Below are 22,694 nucleotides of genomic sequence, written 5' to 3' on the forward strand. Positions count from 1 at the left end.
TACGAATTGCCAAAAGAGTGTAACACAGGAATAACTGAGTATATTAATTTTGGAAAATCAGAAAATGATAAGGGAGATGATCAAAAAGGCAATTCTTGAACGCTAACAATACTACTACCACACTACTCCGTTTACAGTATTGAGGGGAAACTTGAACTAAATCAAAAGACGGTACGGTACGCACATGCACATTGTCAAAGAAGTGTATCTTGAGAATTGATTTCTGTAATAAGTTGGAACTTTCAGAGAATCCTAAAAGGGGTAGATCTTCCACCAAAAGGCAATATGTGCACACTACTGCTAATACTACTTTTACTGCTACATTTACTACTAATGCTACTAATTCTACTAGTACTTCTACTGCAGCTACTTGTAGGGCTAAGAGCACTGAGATCAAAATTTCAATAAGTATATGAACATACAGGTTATCAAAAGGACATATCAATGTCCCTTTTTTAGTTTTACTGCTGATGACGAACACTGTATATGTGTTCGAAATATCCAGTTAAATAATTTTATATCTATTCACTGTCAATAAAAAGTTATCATCCCTATTTTGAACTGTTTTACCTTTGGACATATCAGAAATTTCATAGAAACAGGTAATTGTATTAAGTTGAAACTTCTAGGACTTGGTGAGAGGGATGTTCTTCTCATTAAATGGCAATATGTTAATACTTCTGCTGCTAATAGTACTACCGCTATTCAATACTATTGCCAGTAATATCAATATCACCACTGTGACTACTATTGCAACCATGCCTAAGGGTATGAAGGTGAAATTTATATTCCACTAGTGTCTCCCTTTTTCTCTCTTTTATTATTAACAAATGGTGCTGCACAGGTTCTTGCACTTATTTGCTTGATTCCTTCCCCTTTTTTTTAGTTCCCCTTGTAATTTTATTTATTTTATATTTCGTTCTTTTTTGTGTTTATTCATTTGTTTTCGTCCCTCCTCCCTTTTTTTGCGCAGTTTTATCTTTTTAACTCTTTTATTGATTTTATGTAGTTAAATTATCGACACTTTTTTGGTGTCCCTTTTAATTTATATATATCTATATCTCGTTCCGTATTGTATTTATTCGCTTACTTTGCCCCCCCCCCCCCCAACCCCCTAGTTTTTTAATGTCCATTTTAATTCATTTTCTGATTTGTATTTGTTTAAGTTTAGTTTGACCAGTTTTTATCTTTTTAATTGACTTTTTAGAGTTTAATTATTGATTCATAAATGATCGTCCATTATGATTTTTCTTTTTCGTTATTGCTTTTTGCATTTTTGCCATTTTTAGTCAAAACATGTGACTTATCGACTCCGTCCGAATTTTGCCCTTTATGGACTTGTGATAGAGATTTTTTGAAATAAATATCTTGATTTTTTTGAAAAGATGAAAAAGCAATATCTGTAGAACAACTTATATTATTAAGTTACACCTTTAAAGGTAAGTTGCGGGGATTTTGAACTAGTTAGTATGTAGTATGTGTATACTTTTAATACTACAACTACAGTTACTGTAACTAATGGCGATTAGGGTATTAAGGTGAATCTTTTAGGGAAAGCTTATGAGTTTCAGTTAAACAAAAAAACTGGTATGCATATTTTCAAATGGGTATATAAGCAATATCATAGACAGCCCCACTCTATAATAGCTAGAAACATCATTGACAATTTTTAAGGAGCTAATTTGATTCAAAATTAAAAGTTTTATCACCCTTTTTAAGAGTAAAAAGAGATTGTAAGGCAAGCAGCCCTTCTCTCATGCCTTTTCATTTTCCATGTTTTCCTAATGACGATAAGGGTATTGAGGTGAAACTTTTAGGGAAAGTTTAGGAGTTTCAGTTAAACGAAAAAACTGTATGTATGTACCTTTTCAAATGGGTATATAAGCAATATCATAGGCAGGACCACTCTATAATAGCTAGAAATATCATTTAAAACTTTAAATGAGCTAATTTGATTCAAAATTAAAAGTTTTGGTGCCCTTTTAAGAGTAAAAAGAGGTTATAAGGCAAGCAGCCCTTTTCTCAAGCCCATTCATTTTCATTCATAGTAGAACGGTCCAGCAACTATATCTTTAGGGATGGTGGGATGTCGATCACCCACAATTATGCAATTGGCCCACTATGCTTTGAAAATTTATTTTCATTATGCTTTTACTAGAAAAAAAAAATAAAATGAACGTTGATTGTCAGTTTAATTAATATACTGGTATTTCTTCGTTAAAGTTTTGATATTTTTTTTTTTATTTATGAGAGTAAAAAATAAAAAAAAACATTTAAAGTGTATTTTTTTTCTGATACAATGCAAATTATGTTCTGGTCTTGAGAAGGCATGGGGGTTATTAGCCCTACTCGTATTAATTTTTGTTCGTTTTGAGGTTGGATCGGTTATTGATTGTAATATCTATTCGTTTTGAGTTTCACTCATTTATTGATAGGGATTTGTGGTAGTTTTACGCTTGAAAGATTATTTGACTTTATTCTGCTTGTTTTTGGCTTAATGGAGCTCTTTATTTTCCTTGGAAAAACTTGTTTTGTGGAATTGTTTTTAATTAAATTAGTTGAAGGGGCCGTGTAAGTTTTGTGGGGGAGTTATTAATATCTGATCAAGGTCTATTGTTCAAGCTGGAAATTTCTTATTTCATGAGTGATAATCTTTTAAATGAGGTTGGTAATAAATAGACCCTCTCCCAAGAGTCTTAAAATACTATCTTTTGGATTTTCATTGATAAATGCCTTTTTTTGTATTTTCATTGGAAAAAAATGCCCTCTAGATTCTGACTAATAAGTCTTGCCATCCCGCCTTTTATTCTCGTGAATTGACGCCCATGTTGCAGGCTTGGAAAATACTTAAAAAAACAACATATGATACCCCGTAAAGTGATAATATTGACAGTATTTGGAATGCTGAACCTAAAAATTTGGGTGTTTTATTCTGTAGTGATTTTAACTTCTGTAAATGAGACTTGAAAGTAGATTTTCAAACTATGAAACAGCATTGAAGGTGAGGCTTAATCAGTGTACGGCAAACTAGGTTAAATTTATTTTACTACAAAAAATAGTTTCCGTGGTATGTTCATGTTTTTGCCTTTTTTATTCTAAATTGAATTCTCTATTCTTTCCAGGAATACATCGAGCCCACTGGCTGCATCTCAACTTTTGCTTATCTTACCTTGTTTACGACAAGCTGATGGAATTGTAAGAGAAACATGGAAGAAAATACGGCGGCAAGGTCGCGTAGCAATGAACAAGTTATTCTTGGAGATGCTAGAACCAAGTGTGCGGTAGAAGAAGACATCATTGTCATAATTGGTGCTCGTGATATACCTCGAAACTTTTGATGTTATTGAAAAATTTCTAAGCAGATCATAAACACGGAAACACTTTTTTTACTCAAATCAACTGACAGAAAGCCATTATAGGATTTTTAAAGCCACCATGATTTTCATCATGGTTGACGCTTTAATTTTGTATATAATAAGTGTATTTAAATCGGTTCCTTGAAATTTGGAATTCGAAATAAATGGCAATACTTAGGTTCATTGAAAATACAAATAGGTATACGTTTTTCATGTTGCTCTTAGATAGTTGTTTAGTTTCTAATCTACCGAACGTTAAGTTTTGCAATCGATTGTTAATCTGTGTAAGGAACAGAATTTATTCTTTATTAAAAAGTCCACAAAAATGATTTTAAAGCTAGATTTCCATAGCGGCATCTTCTCTATTGGAAGAATTCCTAGTTACGTCCGTAGTACGTTCGAATTTCTTTGTACAAAGAAAGATTGAATCTCTATCTTAATGTGTTCATACAAAAAGCCTGTGATTTTCAGCCCCATCGTTTCCCAATGGACTCAGATTCACGAATTGAGTTTTCTGTTTACAGAAAAGAGATATTTTCACAAATAAGATGTTTTCTAGGTGTAAATTAGTTTGCCTAAATTAATTCGTTGCTTTAATTTATTTTATCATTTGTCAATAAGTCTGCAATTTATTTTACGCAATAAAAAAATTGGTGCTATATTGCAAATCTTCATAAAAAAGGAATTGCAGTTTTAGTTCGCCTAAAGGTAGCTAGTCAGAGGACGAGTTTAATACTGCTACTAACAACTCAATAAAGCACCAAGTTACCTGAGGCCAACACAGCTACGTGCGCTCCTCCATCCCAATCTATCCAAAACCTCCCTCTTTACATCCTCCCAAAAAGTTTCTTTTTCCCTTAAATCTTTCTTTATGACATCCTTCCACCCCAAGCTTTCCATTTAGCCCTAGACGGTTGGCCGAAAAGGACAGTCTTCGGCAATCTGTCATCCTTCATCTCCAGAACGTGCCCTACCCATCTCAACCTTTATCTCATAAGGTTGTTTCTCGCCTTGTCTCGCGGTTGTTTCATAAGGTTTATTTCGTCCTAGAAAGTAGGATTGAAACACAGCTTTATCCGTTTTTCGGAGTGCCCATGCTTCAGAACCATATTTGACCGCTGTCATCACTGTAGCTTTCGGCGTTCTAATCCGCTAGGGTCAATTCAAATACCTCAAGTAATGTTCTAGCTAATGATTATATTCATAAAAATATGTAGTATTCTACCCTCTTGGAAGAATATGGCTTTCTCTAGGTTATACCAAAAGCTATACCATTGGCTAAAAGTGTATCCAAACTCCTCGTACTGTTTCTCTGACCTAACTTCTAGGTATCCTTGAGAACACATGGTCATGTCTACAATTTTTAAATTAGATTATCCTACATTATAATTAAACGATCTCAAATTAAATTATCTTATTCTCTTTCATTCAAATCTTAAAAAGTTCAGTTTTTTTAAAGTTTTTCTGTAAATGGACTCGTTACAACAATTATTTGTTATTAATGGTGCAGTGATAAAAGACAGATTTTGTGGCCGTGTGAATTTTAGAAGTAGCTCATGTGGTTGAAAATGTATAGTTCTCATTCCCTTTCAAGGCTCAAACATTATGGAGAGATACTAGTCCCCCCCCTGAGAGGTATTATCTTAAAAATTGATATTTTAACTATTAAATATGAAGAATTGGAAACAAATACTAAATAGTAAACACTGCTGTAATTTCAAAGTCAAATAATAAAAGAGAGTGTAGATTATTTTATTATTTCCTGACAACCTAGATACTACTAAAGGTGTATCTAGACTCATTGTACTCTTTCTCTAACACAACTTCTAGGTAACTTAGTGAACAAATGGTCATGTCTACTATTTTTGAATTAGATTACACTATGTTACAATTAAACGATCTCAAATTAAATTATCTTATTCTCTTTCATTCAAATCTAAAAAGTTCGGTTCATTTTTAAAGTTTGTCGTATATGGACTCGTTACAACAATTATTTGTTTTTAATAGTGCAGTGGTAAAAGACAGATTTTCTGGTAGGATCTAAATTGGAATAGGGTCTATTTTATAATCTCCATAATTGTCATTTTAAATAAAAATATGAAGCCTTCGGAACGAATGGAAAAAAAGTAAACATTGTATAATTACCTGTTTCCTAAATTTTTCGTTATATGTTGAAACATGCGGATTTTAAAGTCAAATAATAAAAGAGAGTCTAGGTTATTTTATTATTTATTATTTCACCCCCTCCCCCGTAATTTGCAAATATATAGCCCAAATTATATATTTCCCATCTTCTCTGTCAATTCTCTTTGCCTTTTCTTATGCTAAGTTGAAAGAAACTAGCTAAAGAAACTGGTTTGTACTGCTTCAATGCATGAACAACTTGAGATGCAGGAGGTATATCATACAAGTACCTTTTTTACAAAACCCAACGACAATTTGTTTCGCATGTATTAATTACTTTTGTTCGAGTCGAACGATTTTCTTTGGGGGGAGGGGGCAAACCAATACAATTAATATTTATTATTAGTACCAAGGGAACAAGCTTTGCTTGTTTAAAACACAGTTATTTTGAAAAAATTTCGATGGAATAACAATATTCACTTCTTAAATACGGCCCTGAATGTTCTCTTTTATTTTTGGAGGAAAGCGGAAAAATACAATATCAGGTTGTGTTCAAATAAGCTTATTCAGTACTTGCACAGCGAGCATAAGCCCATTCCAAGATTTAGTTATTATTAATGATATAGCAACAGAAAAAGGCCTGATGATGAAAGTTGAACTGGACTAGAGTATATTTATCTTTTACTCTAAGCATTGTTACTATAATAAGTTGTGACAAAATATTGACGTAAACGTTTCAGTCAATGACTTGTTTGCGTCTTATTATCAATGTTCTGCTGTTACCCCTTCAATGATGGTCTTATTCTTTTAATGTGAGGATCCTTTCAGCGAAGGACTATGATTTGCAACACATTTTCACCGTTGCATCTCAAATTCCTTCAAAGCTGTTTTTATCTCTTCAGGAAAAAATTCTAAAATGAATGTTGTAGCTTTCTAATAACCTACTTTCCAAATGTGAGCACAACGAGCATAAGCCCATTCCAAGATTTATTTATTATTAATGATATAGCGACGAAAAAAGTCCTGATGATGGGAGTTGAACTAGACTAGAGTATATTTTTCTTTTACTCTAAGTATTTTTACCATAATAAGTTGATGACAAAATATGGACGTAAACGTTTTATTCAATGCCTTGTTTGCGTCTTATTATCAATATTCTGCTGTTACCCTTTCAGTGGTGGTCTTATTCTTTTAATGGGAGGATTTTTTCAACGAAGGACTATGATCTGTAACACATTTTCACCGTTGAATCTCGAATTCCTTCAAATCGGGAAAAAATTCTAAAAATGAATGTTGTAGCTTTCTGATAACCTACTTTCCAAATGTGAAAACAAGGCTTGTATCATGTCAACACTCAGTATATATATTTTAGCTGGAATATTTATAGCTTTTCTTTTCAAATAACAGCATTTTAAATTTGTGATTATTTTTGCCAAATATGTCTAAGAGTAATATACTTTATCGAATTTGTAACTTCAATCTTTGCTAGTAACTTTAATTAATTTATTTTTCGGATTGACACTGGCGTAGTTATCCGTATTATCCTTCTTAGATTATCTATTTTGTTTTATTTTACCCTTACTTTGACTTTCCCTTTTTGCCTCTCACTCCTAGATTTTTCTTTTCCCTTTGTTCTAATGATCATGACCTAAGACGGATTAAAAAAAAAATAAATAAAAATTAAATTTATTAAAATATTAGTTTTATTCTGTTGAGAATAGAAAATATTCATGGATAGAAAGGTAATTTAGAATTTTTTTCTAAATCTAGAAAACCTTTAGTATGGAATATAAGCTAAATGGTGTTTATTCTAAGACGAATTTAACGAAAAATTGTTTTTAAATACTGCTTTTTTTTTAATGTTTTTGTTCTTATTGTGTGTCATCGACTGCATAACTGTAATTTTTTAAATATAGAAAACCTTTCGAGTAAGAATATAAGTTTTAAAATAAAATATTCTAAGACGGAGTTTACCCCCCCCCCCAAAAAAAAAAAATCAATTTAAAAAGATACTAGTTTTTTTTACATTTTTGTTCTGGTTGTGTGCCGTCGACTACATAATTGTAACTTTGAAAATATGCAACAAAAGATGATGGTGTAAAGAAAGGGGAAAATTAATTAAAGGAATCTGCAAAATGGAACAGACTCAATTCCAATTAACATCAAAAACCTATAGGGCTGGCAAGAACAAAAAGAGGGCCCTAGGGAGAAATTTCCTCCTATATCTTGGTCATCAGGTACGGATATTGAGCGTCCAGTCTGTAATATTTCTAAAAGCACGCGTCTGGAGATGTAAATGACAACTCTACAAAGTTTATTGCTTACGAACTTTTACTTCCAAATATTGAGCGTCAAGTCTTTAATCAAACAGTTTGTGGTAACCCGGCTCAATACTAACCGAAACTCTACACTTGGAGGGCAACTAGACCTCCTCCCGACGCCCTTTTTCTCAAAATCGTCTGATCAAAATTTTTAGATAACCATTTTGTTCAGCATAGTTAAAGGCCGAATAAATTTACCTTTAGAAATTTCATGATCCTCCAAAGGCCCTGGGGAAATGTCTTTAATTTACAATATCTGTCCATTGTTTGCGTGTAGTATTTGCTATTGGGAAGCTAGTGGGATTTTCCACGATGAAAATTTGTCATGGGGAGGGAATTTTCCAGGAAACATTTTGCACTTGTAAAATTTGCCAGAATTCCTATACGAGATTCTTCTAGTGTTTTTCTCTCTCTTTGTCGATTCAATTTTACGCGTGGAGAACTTAAGGGTAAGTGTCCGGGGTAAATTTTCGCCAGGATTGGATTGCCTAGAGCAGTGGTTCTCAAACTTATTTAGACACTATACCCCTTTTTATCCACAAAACATTTTAGGTACCCCTTCTCAGTTATCGGTAGTAAGTAAACTATAGCTAAAATATAAATAAAATGGCCAGTCCTAGAGTTAAAGGGTTGTTTTATTTTCTTTGTTGGCTGGCCATGTATCCCCTAAAAAGTTTTGCGTATCCCGAAAGGGTAAGAGTACCACAATTTGAGAACCATGGTCTAGAGGATAAGTCGGTCAGGAGGAGGGATTTTTCCATGGAGTTGTAGCCAGATTTCCTGGAATTATTTAAAAAACGATCAGAAATTAAATAAGAAAACAAGTTTTATGAGCCGAAAGTAAGGAGTAACATTAAAACTTAAAACGAACATAAAATTATTTCGTAAATGAGGAGTTACTTCTCCTCAACACCTCCCTCTTCACGCTAAAGTTTCAATTCTGTTCCAATTCTTTAAGAATGACTCCAGAAACAATATGTTCTTTTAATTAGAACAAGAAGAAGCTTTTTTTTAAGTACTAAAAAACTTTAGCGTAAAAAGCGAGGTGTTGACGAGGAGTAACCCCCTTCATTTACGTAATAATTTCTGTTCGTTTTAAGTTTTAATGTTGCTCCTTGCTTTCAGTTGAAAAAACTTGTATTTTTTTATTTATTATTACTAAAAGCATGGGTCTGGATATGTAAATGTTAACCCTACAGTGTTTATTACTTAGAAGTTTCAAAACGACAACAATATGAGAAGTTTGGACCCACCTTTATCGTTTTGTTTAATTTTAACAAATTGTAAACCCTCGGTGTGTAGGATTAAAATCAGGGTCAAATACGAGAATCATTTTGGAAGTATAAAATGACCTGTTGTAAGATTGCAGATACGTAATTTGTGTATTTTATTTAATAATAGCAATGATTCATTGATGCAAGATGAAAGTTCAGATATATTTGCTAAAAAGGTGCTAAAAAGAAGAAGCAAAAGTATATCTCGGTCATCAGGTGTATAACAATACTAAAAGCACGCGTCTGGACGTGCAAGTATTACAATGTTTATTACTTGGAAGTTTCAAAACGACAACAATATGAGAAGTTTGGATCCACCTTTAGAATAGTTTTTAATTGAATTTTAAAAAATTGCTAATATTGTTTGTACTATAGAGTTTGATTTGTTGTCAGCTGTGCTATTTGGCATTAAAATTCGGATCTATTTTTGAACTCTCTTTTTGTGTTGTCTTTTGAAGTTAGCTTAATTGTATTCTAGCGACTTCAACAATCACTACTATCAGTTTTGTAAGCCCAGAAGTTGAGACCAGTGAGCCCACAAATTTATTTAAATGTCTTGATCCAGTACTTTATATAGAAATGGTATTGTGTATTACTAGAAAGTGAATTATCGTTATGTGAAAAAATGAAATTGGCATTAATGCCCAAATTTAGGCTAATCTAAGCGGTATTTGTATTGATGACCAAAAATTTTAAAGAGAAGAAATTTTTATTGTTGTTCTCATTAGAAAAAAAATATCTCTTTTGCTAAGTTTATTTTCAAAACTAATAATTTCTCGATAAACTAATAACAACAAAATCTATAGATAAAACTAATAGAAATAAACTTGCTGGTGGTATTTCCATGTATTGTTATCACTATGAAAAAAAATTAAGAAAAGAAAAGTTAAAAAACATATACAAAAAAAAAACAATATGAAATTGATTTAGGAGTCAAAAGTGAGTATATAGACACGCTTTAGTATTACTCGAAATGGTGAACTCTTGACTCAACATCACTGCAACTGAAGTTAGGTTATTTATCACTGAGAACCAAAATTCCAACTCGGCAGGAAAAAAACGTAATAAAAAAATTGTCATTGCCATTATTAATATGTTTCGCATTTTCAATAATTTGATATTTTGTGTTTAATGCAATGTGTTTATTTAATTGATAATGTTTTTAATATGTCTATATAAATAATTGTCATTACTTCACCATAAAATAGTTCGAAATGATTTTTGATACTCCGGTCCCTATAGTAACTTACATTATTGGACAACTGAAGTAACAACCTGACAATAATCGAAACTAAATGATGTGACTCGGTTCAGTCTACTGTCTTATTTCGAGGACAGGTAGTGTTTTCTCGCTACACTTTTAATAGCCAGAATTCGACTAAAAGCTTTAAAATTTATGAATAGACTATTGAATGAAAAAAAAACGAAAAAATAAAGACCAATTGTAAATTTCAGAAATTTAAACAGTTGGTTTTGTGCTTGACAATTAATCATTTTAAACTAAAAGGAGGTTTAAATTTTTGCTGCAAAAATTCACTAATTGTCTACAGTTTTTTATTACCAATTAAAGGTTCTCATTAAAATCGAGGTCTCCAGACCACTACTCCCTGGGATCTCAGATCGGGCCAGTAGTTCGCAAATTTTGCAACTCTACGGTATCTAAATTGGGGGCTGCACCTTTGAAATTCCAGTAATGTAGGAAATCCAACAAAAAATCTACGTATTTTGCGTCGTCATTAATTGTATTTCCTTCTATTCAAGCTCCCTATTTCCTTGGAAACTGTATTAACTAAATATTTCTTCCGTTCTTAAATTATTTTTTTGTTTAATTCCTTTGCTTGCATCTGGGTTTCGAAATCTGAGTACAAAGAAATGTTTATCAAATAAATCACTGGTGAACATGCCGAATAAGAGACCTGCGCAAACGAATCGCAGTTTCTTTCTCTTGCCGAATTGGATCTTCAAATAAGATCTTACTACTGGTCTTCTTTCTAGTTCGTCATGTTGTCTAAGTAGAAGAGAAAAATGTCACAGTGACGTTCGGACTGTTTGCATATTCGTAGTAAATTATGTCATCTCATTTTCAAAGAAGTCAGGCGCAGTGAAGGAAGCGCAGCACAGCGCTTCCCCCAGTGAAGGAAGAGACGATTAATTTTTGAAACCTTTTCGAATGTCCTCGATTTTAGTTCTCGATCATCTGTGACATTTTGGATTTATTGGAGATGAAAACAACAATAAACATCTTTTTTGACGCATAGGCTAGTTAGAAATGGTTACGGGTATGCTTTTACCTGTGAGCCTTGCAACAAATATACAGAATATTTTAAGTAATTAGGTATTCAGGTCTTGCACTGTGTAGCAGGAATACAAATATAGTATCTTTTTAGTTTGATCAAAAGATAAGAAATAATTTAGGGGGCATTTTCATTGAAAACTACTTTTGTTGATATTTCATTAAAAAGAATGAAAAAATAACAAGGTTCTTACGTTGAAACTTTAAAACTGTATGACTGCTAACATGCCACAAACTTAACATGGGAACACAAAGTTTAATCTGTCCTTATAACAATGCTTGCTAACATTAACCAGGGAGCATATTTTTTTACTAATTTGTTTTGAAAAATGTGTTTTAATACCTTAAAAAAACAATTGGTTCTTGGCACAACAATTTACAAAACATAGTTTTATGGAAAAAAGGGCAAAATTAAAACCTGCTATTTCTTGTTAAAATTCAAAAGCAAAGTTTTTCTCATTAAACAGTTTGTAGTAAGGAACTGTAAGTAAGGAGCGATGCGGTCAATAGCAACCGAAACTCAGTAAAATGGAATTTTGATATCAATAGGTATGTCAAAAGAATTGGCCTATTATGTTGATTCCATATATATGAGATAAATTTAATTTAGTGTTACGTACCAAACTACAAGCCTGAAAAAATTTGCCTGATTTTCAAAAAAGGGGGGAAACGCCACCTAAAAGCCAAGGAATCTTAATGAAAATAACATCGTCAGATTTGATGGTATCCAAGAACACTGATGAAGAAGTTTCAAACTTCCACCTGCAAAAAAGTGGAATTTTGTATTTTTTGCCAGAGGAAAGATCAAGGATGCGTCATTATGTTTTTCCCAAGGCTGATCGCATCGAAACAATAATATCGACAAAGGGCCCATTCGAACGGAAAAGTAATGTTTTAATTCATCTTTGGCCATAATAATTAGAACAAAGAGAAAGGAAAAACTTGGGATTAAAAGGAAAAATAGGAAAGTCGAAATAAGAGTAAAAGAACAAAATAAGAGGATCTGGGAAGGATAATACGGATCAATATGCCAGAATCAATACGAAAAAAAAAATTAAAATTACTAGCAAAGATTGAAATTACAAAGACGATAGACTATATTGCTCTTAGACATATTTGGCAAATATAATCACAAATTTAAAATGTTTTATTTGAAAAGAAAAAGTTGTAAATATTCCAGCTAATATATATAAACAGAGGTTTGACATGTTACAAGCATTGTTTTCACATTTGGAAGGTAGGTTATTAGAAAGCTACAACATTCATTTTTAGAATTTTTTCCCGATTTGAAGGAATTTGAGATGCAACGGTGAAAATGTGTTACAGATCATAGTCCTTCGTTGAAAAAATCCTCCCATTAAAAGAATAAGACCACCACTGAAAGGGTAACAGCAGAATATTGATAATAAGACGCAAACAAGGCATTGAATAAAACGTTTACTTCCATATTTTGTCATCAACTTATTATAGTAAAAATACTTAAGAGTAAAAGATAAATATGCTCTAGTCTAGTTGAACTCCCATCATCAGGCCTTTTTTCGTCGCTATATCATTAATAATAAATAAATCTTGCGATGGGCTTATGCTCGTTGTTCAAGTACTTAATAAGCTTATTTGCGCACAGCCTATTATTTCACCACTTTCCTCCAAAAAGAAAAAAGAGCATTCAGGGCCGTATTCAGGGAGCGAATATTGTTATTCCAAAGTCTTTTAAACGAGCAAAGCTTGGTCCCCTGGTACTATTAATAAATATTTTATTTTGGAAACAAAAGTATTGGAGTTATTAAAAAGCGCCAGAGAGTCCTCAAAAATGACGCCAGTTTTGCTGTGACTTCATTTTCAAAGGGACATCTTAAAAAAAAAATTCTCACCAGGCAGTTTTTTAGAAAAATACTTTTACACTTTTAAATACTATGGACTGTTTTACATTTTAGAGACTTCAGTAATTTGGGGACAAGGTGGACATCAATGTCTAGCCATCATCGCTTCGGACCAATCACACCTGCCTATAAAACAGGAACTAATCTTTAATTTGTAGACAATGATTGTTATAGAAGAAATAGAGAATGATGCTTAGACATATCTAGCTAAGAATGCATGTAAACTAAACATGAAGGAGCCAGATGGAAGTAGCAGGGGGATTCACCTCCTCCTAATTTTTCAAAAAAATTTTTGCCTTGTGTTCTTGATCGTGATATCATTCTAATAATCAGGAGCTAGAAGCTGGATACCAATGTTTGACCATCACTGGCCCATACTATAGGTCGTATCTGTAAACATTATGTGATGATTACGTCAACAGTCAGATTCAGTAGTAAGAACTTAAACTAACAATTAATGCTTGAGAGACTGGTCGCCACTAAGAATTCAAATTATCAGTTACGGCAAATGCAAAATTTTGAATTGAAATCCCAAAGTGTTGAATGATTACCACACATATAATTAACATACTTTTTAGATTAATGATTAATATACTTATCGTAAGATTCCAAATTTCAAACTGAAATCTTGAGATCTTTGAAAAACGCCAAGAATCAGAAGCACTAGTTCGTAATGAAAAGACTAATATTCCCAGCTTAAATGTCTACAGAAATCAAACCGTTGGATCTAATATATTTTAATACAATCAGGGACGGAACAATATAAGACACAAAGGTTATGAATGATATGCACATAACTGGATCAGATAAACCCAAAACAAATGAAATTACTCTTCCCTTCAATAAACACAAATGACTAAAAGAAACCATCACGGAAACATCAACGTGCACAAAAATCCCCCATTCTTAAAAATACTTCCAAGAAGTATTACACAAATCTGGTAAATATTTTGATACCCTTCTTAAAGAACATTTCTTTTTGTGGTATTAAATAAATAAAAGTATTTTGCAAAGATCTTACTATTTCATTTTTTTTATTACAATTAAAATTTCATTTTTATACATAGAGTCGAATCCAAAAAATTGCAAAATAAAAAATTCCGCTTTTCACACGTTTCCCCCCCCCCTTCCACCTTCCCCTAAAACAGTTACCCACAGAAAGGATAAAAGTCGTGCATATGAACTAATCCTTCTTTCGTAAAATTGTGGTTTAAAGGTGAATGATTTTTAAAACATTAGAGCATTAATAAATTATAAATATGAAGCAGATTGTCTTTAAGGCAACAAGCTATCATTTTCATATGCACAGTAGTTTAAAATTTTTGCCAAAGTGTCCGAAGATACATTCTACCCACGAGGTTGTCTAAACATATGTTGAATTTTAATATCTTTAATTGCCCATTTTATCTTCAAAGGTAGCTGATGCCTTGGACTATGTTTATGGTGAATGCAGACGCTATGTCGTTTCTTTTAATGACATATAAACAAAATTTAGTTCATTCCTCTTATTTTAAGTTCCTTTTTATTGAAATTAACAAATTGGTTAAGCTATTAGAAAGCTATAAGATTTTTTTTTAGATACCTATCGTATTAGAATCGTATATTATTCACTAATTCATGAATTTATAGACATGGGAAATCAATACACCTTATTCTTTTTCATGAAATTACAATTCAACTCAATCTGTTTAACGTTAATACACTTAAAAAGACACAATGTGCTATTTACATACTTAAACTTTAGGATGCCTCATTATCTACAAGTGGGGAAAAGCTCACAGCAAAACTAATATCTCACCAATTCAAACGCACACAAAATTAATATGGAACAAATAAAAATACACTACCAAACTATGAACCCATCATAGAATAAAATAATCTAATAAAAATGCTACTTCTTCTTTACTTTGGACAAACTTGAACATTTCATCCACTTTTTTCCAATCAGGAACGTGCCCAGAAGAAGTTTCCTCCATTCAGATGGCAGTATTCATTCTACACTTTTGCTACATGCCAGAGAATATGAATAGCTTTCAAGAGTAGAAACAGGTGCTAGTGCCTCAAAAGAAATCGCCAACGCCATCTAGCGTTTCGTGTTTCTTATTGTAATACATTGCAAATTAGTTGAAGCAACGTAATTGGCAATAGTAATGTAGTGAAAAGTGTCTGATCTTGATTTCAGAGGGAAAAGTATAATTACTAAGTTTTAAAAATGCCAAGAAACATGAAACGCAAGATGGTGCTGGTTTTTAGACACCAGCGCCATTTTTTACTCATAAGTTAGTCAAACACTAAGCTACAATCACCAAAAAACGGAAAACAAACAGAAAACAACGCGACAGCTGCATGTACCTGATCAACGTCAACTCCGGCATATTAGGATACATCTTCAGGACTAGTTTCTCGCCAAAAACTAAATATAGATTATAGACGAAAATCAATGACTGCACAAGAAATGTGCAAGTTTTTTTTTAAGATGTAACCCGGGGTATAAAAAAGATCCTATTTATAAATAAAAACAAAATAGCTGTATTTAATCGTTTTTAAACTATTAAATTCATTTCTGCATTTCCGTTTGATTTCTGCATAGCCGACAAATTGTATACCAAAATTTGGCGGAATTTCAACTTACTATTTCGAGACTCCTAATTTAAATTTTATTTGGTAAATAGTAAGTTAAATTAAATAACAATTAAGGCTCATATCGGAATGGTGAATAACAATACCTTAATGAGCAAAGAACAGTGAATGCTCTGAAACTAGGATTGCTAAAACCCATCCGTTAGACATCACATTGGAATAAAAATTCTGCAGGAATTCTAATACAAAATTTATTCGCCAGGTTTGCACTAATCAGAATCAAGATACTACTTTTTCTAGTCACAGAAATAAATGAAAGTTCCGAGAGCCATCATGACCAAGTCCAATTTTTATTACATTATTGAGGGTTTTACTGTAAAATCATTTAAATGACTTTTAGTTTTATACAGCCACAAGAGGAGTCCTTAAAGACTTAATGTGGTCATTGTGGTTTTAACGCAGCAAGATGCTATTTAACACCGCATTTATGTGTATATCTCTTGAACTTTAGTAAATAACAAGCAATATATGATCATAAATAACGAACAGTAATGATAATACCAGTAATAAATAAATGATAAGCAATAGTATTAAACAACATCTAATAAAAAATGGCGGATAATAATGATCAACAAACTAAATAATAATAAATAATGAATGTAAAGTTTTTGAAAGTATTTTTTCTTCTACTAGCAGCAATATTTTGAACGACCACGTTCACAAATATAATATGAAATATCAAAGGTAGAAAAATGCGCAAGATTTCAAACTATAAATAATTTGGGATTTTGAAAAATAAAATTAAAAACTTAAAATTATTAACTTAAATCATCATTCTTAATGTGTTTTTATTTCCAATAATTCTAGGACGCATAAATTCTAAAATTCGGTAAAAAATAAACGTTACCATATTAATGGGGGCCACTCTTCTACCGCACTTTCTAAGCTTCTACTATGTGTCAAAAAACAACTTTCATTGCTTGTCGTTTCCAAAGTGAATTTCAAAGACCCAAAGTACGTCTAGTAAGCCTTTAAAGATGAAGACTCGTGCAAAAAATGAGAACAATTGTTCTCGTTATAAAACGCTAAAGTCCTTTAACGGAGTTTATTTCAACTAGGCAATGAAGAACGTTCTTCACATTTAAACACATAAGAAAGCACCAAAGAAACACCAGGACGATTTTGTGTCAAGCGTTTTAACATTAACATTTGCAACAAGAATCCTTGATAAATTTTCCTCACTGTTTATTGGACTTGATCAAAGTGACCTCAGAACAGTTAACAATAAAAACATGTAGAACCATAGTTATACTTCATAGTGATACATTGTCAAATTCGTTCATTTTTCGTTATAAGTAAGTTAGTTTCACAAAAAATAAGTGCAGCCAATTTTACATCAACTTGTCGGTCATAAATCTTCTAAGGTCTTACGCCTCTAATGAAAGACCTAAATTATGGGATTTCCATTTTTAAGCTCACGAAAAAGTCCTCTGACATGGATGAAAACAACATATAAGATCAAATAAAATGTTCCTCCACAAACACTTAAATGATAACCTCATTAAAATATTAAATAATCACTTGCACGTATTCAATATGCGAAAAAAAAAACCTAACACAAAAGCCAGATTGTCTTTAGGCAGCCAACAAAACACCCATATATGTCATATGTGGGAATTACAATAAGTAGTATTGTTGTGTCGGATTAACGAGACTTCTTGATAAATGGACTGAATATATAATCGAATGAATAGCCAATAAATGGACTGAAACTGAACTATACAATGTCAAGATAAAACAACTTAACATTGGTAAAACTTATTCTGTTTCATTTAATACACTTCATATTCATTTTCATTTAAACCTATACACGCTATACAGTTCTACGCTAGAACTAGTGTAGCGCTTGTATCTTAGCGATAAAATAAAATTAGTAATTTGATCAAATCCCTAACAACCATTCTAAATGATCTAATTGTATAACTACAATACGTAGGGAGTTGATCAAATCCCAAACAACAGTCTTAAACAATTTATTAAAATCGCTAAAACCCTCTTCGATTTGATCAAATCAAGGCAACAAATATACTTAAAGAATACTGGGTCGTAAGAAAAATATTATATAATAGCTGCGTTATTCTTTGGGCTCTAAGAAAAAAAACTAAACTAATTATCCAAAATGACCACCAAAAGGCACAACAGACTGAAAGGAAACAACTCCAGACTTTCTCTAATATTATTTCATGTTGACTCTCAACATTAGCCACTTGGCATTTATATCCCAAATCAATCGTAAGCTGTGTTCTAAACACAAAGAATTTTATCACTTATCCCATACTGAAGGTCTTATTTACATAATGTAGCATAATCACCAATGTCAGGTATTAGTTATTGGGGCGAATTTCTGAAGGATCGCATCAAAGGTACAAGGAGGGAGGGAGGCCCTGCTTGCCGTAAAAATGGATGGTGAAGCAGTTCAACAGCAGTTGCTCTCTGTGTAGGGTCTCGTACTAACATTCTATCAAGGAATCCCTGAAGTCGGGCAGATACCTGAAAATAAAGTATGAGTTAGTTTGATTCCCAGGGTACAGTTAACTGATGAGAGGGGGTTATTAAGTCTGTTCAAACCCGGAACTAGAGCAAAGTCTGGGGAGATGGTAACAAGGGTGCCAATAGTTAACCAAATCAACAAGTTTATTCAGAAAAAGTAAAAACAGAAAAAACACGGAATGAGGCCACGAGAAAAAATCTTGGGGGCTCCAAGTCCCCTTCCCCCTTTTCAGGACCCGCCAGTGAGTCGGTTACACATATAGAGTTACTCAACAAATTGACGAGACATTGAACAACTTCTTTGAATGAAATAAGGCTACACATAAAAATCTAATAACTAGCCTAACAGCTATTACCCTGTGGTGGCACATTAGATTAATCTCTACTTGGTAATTCAGGGCCCGAGGTTCTTTCCAAGCTGCAACGAGATTTGGTGACAGGCTTTCAACATGTCCTTGTAAAAACAAAAAACAGCAACTGGAATATCGACAATTATCGAAGCCAATGCGCCATTAATAGATCCGGAGAATCTTTATTCCTTTTTTTTTACCAACCATTATATTCAACTAAATCCAAATAAGATACTTTATCCTAATACATACATGAGTTGAAGCGATGAATAATAACAAAAAACGAGAATGTACAATCTAGTTCACAATATCAAAATGTGCAATTTTAGCCATTTTTAGGATTGATGGGTAGGTTTTTCAGATTTTGAAAATAAAAACAAGCATTACCTACGACAATTTTTAGTCCTGTGGTGACGCAGTGGATTTGACCTTAGCTTGGTAACACGGGACCCAGAGATCGAATCACGCTGCAGGAATGCACTGCAGGGCCGACGCAGGGACCTTAGTAGTCAAGAAGCGTCGTTAATTCTTAAACAAATAAATAATAATACAACATTTTTTACATTATTACCTCCGGAGTATAACTATTTTCTATGCAAAAAAAGCAGATGGTTTTGAAAAATGACAAGACGGGCTATTCAAATCTATCAGAGATACGCAACAACAACAAAAATAAAAAAAAAATGCAAAAAAAAACCCATTACCATCTACCATCAATAAGCTAATCAAAGAATTAATTCCAAACAAAAATAGACAGAGTAGGCTAGAAATAAATGAAAACACAATTCATTTTTGGAATCACCTATATTATTTAACATTAGATTGGGCCTAAAACATTAGCTCCACTTTTTTCCAAAATTAGACTATATCTGTGCAACCAATTAAAAAAAAGAACTAAACCACACACGAAACTAGCCTACATAAGATCTACGAGAAACAGTTTAATAACTTGAAATAAAAGAACATACTAACGTTCAAAAAACTTCCAGTTAGATCCCAAACAAACTTGGCTAGTTGTGTTGCGTTAGCAACACTTAGGTTTTTTGTCGTGCTATTTTTTTTTTTTTTTTTTTGTTCCTAGCACCCCAATTTCAGCTTATTCCTAGAAAGTGGTAAGGGTCTAACCTCTACGGTTTGAAAGTGTGGACCTTAGGCCGGATTGATGAATATGACTTTGGATTTTGGAAAGCTTCGTAGAACTCTTGCCTGGGGCCAAAAATCAATTGTTTCAACCCATTTTTGTTCGTGATTTCACCTGAGTTTATCATTCGTTGTTTTTGCACTTGGGATTGCGGTAGAGAAACGGAATCAGATGCACCTCTTAAACTTTAAAAGTTCTCGCATTGCTAAAGAAATTAGAGTTTATCCTCTGCTCCTTTCTAAGTACGGCAAAAAAGTCAACTTTTGAACTAAGACATATAGATTTTTTTTGTTTTGTTTTGAATTTTTTGTTTTGTTTTGTTTGTAGAATATTTCCTATGCTACAATTGCAAAATTCATATTTACCCTTGTAAAATTAGAGGATTGAAGTTGGATGAAAATAATAGCTTTTCGAAGGAAGCATATGGCTTTAATTGTTTTAGGAGCTAAAAATCTTGCTCGTACTAGTAATAAACTACCCAGCGCTAAAGAAGGATTATTCAACTTTTGCACTTGCAAGTCTCATATTAAACAACATCAACAAATATATAGTTGGATATCAAATCAATCAATTTTGTTCAATCCGTCAACATTTATGTTAATAAATGATTACATAGAATATCAAAGCTCAAAATCTTGTTTTTCTTTAAGTTTGTTATTTCCTTTTTTTCTTTCCTTGTTATTTTTCTTTACTATTTTAATTATTTTCCTAAGACTTGTTCCTCTTTTTTAAGGTTGTTATTATGCGAGATTATCATCATCCGAATATCGTTCAAATGTTTGACAGCTACCTTGTCAGTGATGAGCTATGGGTAGTAATGGAATATTTAGAAGGAGGGGCATTGACTGATGTTGTGACACACTCTCGCATGGACGAAGATCAAATAGCAACAGTTTGTCAACAATGTCTCAAAGCTTTGGCATATCTCCATTCTCAAGGAGTTATTCACAGGGATATCAAATCTGATTCAATATTATTGACTGGTGATGGACGGGTAAGCATTATTCCTTGAGAAACACCATCTTTTTCGTTATGTGTATGCCCACTATTTGAAATGTATTTTTTAGTTGTTAACTCATCGATTAAGTAAAAGAATACTCACATTGGTCCTGATTATCTCTGTTTCTGCGTACACTGTAGAAGATAATCCGCGGCCATGAAATGATTTTTAAATGTAAATTCGTCGAAACATGTTGTTTTGAAACATGAATGTCGGGAACATGAGCGATTTCGTTCTGACACCTATTTAACCGGTTCAAAACTCCCGTTCCGTGAAATTTTACTTTTCTTTTTCTGTTATTTGAAGAAACTAACAACAGTAGAGTTAGTGAACAAGAAAAAAGTAACTAACTTAAAGTATTTGGTATGTGCACAACTGAAATGCTATAACAGGGTATCTTCAGCAGTGGTAAATGGAAAAGGTTAGAGAAACAGGAATTACTGTCAAAATATTACCACTCTTTGTTTTTTTTTAATTGCCGAAAATTTCAGACTGGAACACAAGAGGACGAATCAGGTTTTCAAAGGGGCTCATTAGGCTTCTTTTTCTGTTATACGCTTAAGAAAAAAAGGAAATGGCATAAGAAAATGTGTCACAGGCAGAAATCAGTCAAGTTAAAGCACACTTTCCCCCAAAAAACTATGGAAAAGTACTTTTTTATTATACTCATTATTTTTAGAATATTTATTTTTAAACATGTTCCGAGGAAATTTCTCTCAAACCTAAATAAGATGCTTTGGTTCCACAAAAGAGCCAATATTCTTAAAAGCTGCGTTTCTCTTAATATGGATTATTTGTTCATATGTAAAATAAATTCATATATAAATTTAAAAGGCCTTTGAGTCTATTCTGTGATTTGTAGTCCTCTTTACCGAAATTGATATCAATCTGAAGAAAAATATCAGTAGGTTTCATTTGAGCATTTATCTGTCCAGTAAATTTACCGCTTCAGACCTAAGCTACCATTTTTGTAGAAATTGCTAATATAATAAGAAGAATATGAGACTTTTTCCACATACAATTGGGATCGTGGCTTCGTAATTTAAATTGTAAGTTTGACAACTCTGGTTTAAGAAAGTTCGTAATGTTGCTTGGTCATGCATTTTAGAGTGCTTTAGCGTGGAAAAACTTTAGTTTGAAGATCGAAGTATTGAGGAGGGGATAACTTCCTCATATACGGAATAATTTCTGTTCGTTTTAAGTTTTAATGCTGCTCCTTACTTTCTGTGGCAAAAACTTTTTTTTACTTATCAATAATAACGCTTCATACTTTGATCATTAATAACACAAAATCGTAGACATCTTTGCCCAACATCACTGCCTTATTGAAGTTTTTTGTTCGAGGGGGAGGGGGGAGCAAAAAGCTGGTGATAATGAAGGTTTCTTTGTGCAAAAATTGGTTCTCAAGTATTTTTTTTTATTCTTGTGTCAGCCGAGCAACATTTTTTTTTTTTTGGGGGGGGGGGTCAAACCGGGTAACCCCCTCCATCAGAGACAGCTATGCCCAAGAGATTCTGGGTCGTATCAGGGTTGTCTTTTTCCCTGAGCTAAAGAGTCCACTTGTGACATAATTGCCATAATTTTACAAGCTTTGCGAATTCCACAAGCTTTTACAAGCTTTTACAAGCTTTGCGAATTGCGGTACCGTGTGTACCTTACTACTGAAGTTGTTAGTCCCTTTAAACTTTCAAACTGGTATTTCTTATGAAGGAATTTTTCTACAAAAGAATGGATGACATATACTTTGATCAGCTCATCAAGAGCTATCGATTTTTCTAAGTACGGCAAAAAAGTCAACTTTTGAACTAAGACATATAGATTTTTT

The 22,694-nt window shown here is 32.6% G+C and overlaps 2 protein-coding genes across 3 annotated transcripts in view; one reads left to right on the top strand and one right to left on the bottom strand.

Annotated features, from left to right (window-relative positions):
* Positions 1-3,685, top strand: part of LOC136029409 (steroid hormone receptor ERR2-like) — a gene marked incomplete at its 5' end in the record, with an annotated part of 141,863 nt that extends 138,178 nt beyond the window's left edge. The window contains 1 exon segment of the mRNA XM_065707776.1: positions 3,123-3,685. Within this exon segment, the coding sequence (XP_065563848.1) occupies positions 3,123-3,285 (163 nt within the window).
* Positions 3,686-13,969: 10,284 nt separating this feature from the next.
* The window catches only part of LOC136029411 (serine/threonine-protein kinase PAK mbt-like), a 52,053-nt gene continuing 43,328 nt past the window's right edge, over positions 13,970-22,694 (bottom strand). The window contains exon 11 of one of the 2 annotated variants that reach the window (XM_065707779.1): positions 13,970-18,378. In XM_065707779.1, the coding sequence (XP_065563851.1) occupies positions 18,217-18,378 (162 nt within the window). In that variant the 3' untranslated portion in view covers positions 13,970-18,216. The remainder of the gene's footprint in view (positions 18,379-22,694) is intronic. The other variant, XM_065707778.1, reaches the window with a different exon arrangement.

Source organism: Artemia franciscana, chromosome 7 (genome assembly GCF_032884065.1).
Source record: "Artemia franciscana chromosome 7, ASM3288406v1, whole genome shotgun sequence".
Classification (NCBI taxonomy): domain Eukaryota; kingdom Metazoa; phylum Arthropoda; class Branchiopoda; order Anostraca; family Artemiidae; genus Artemia; species Artemia franciscana.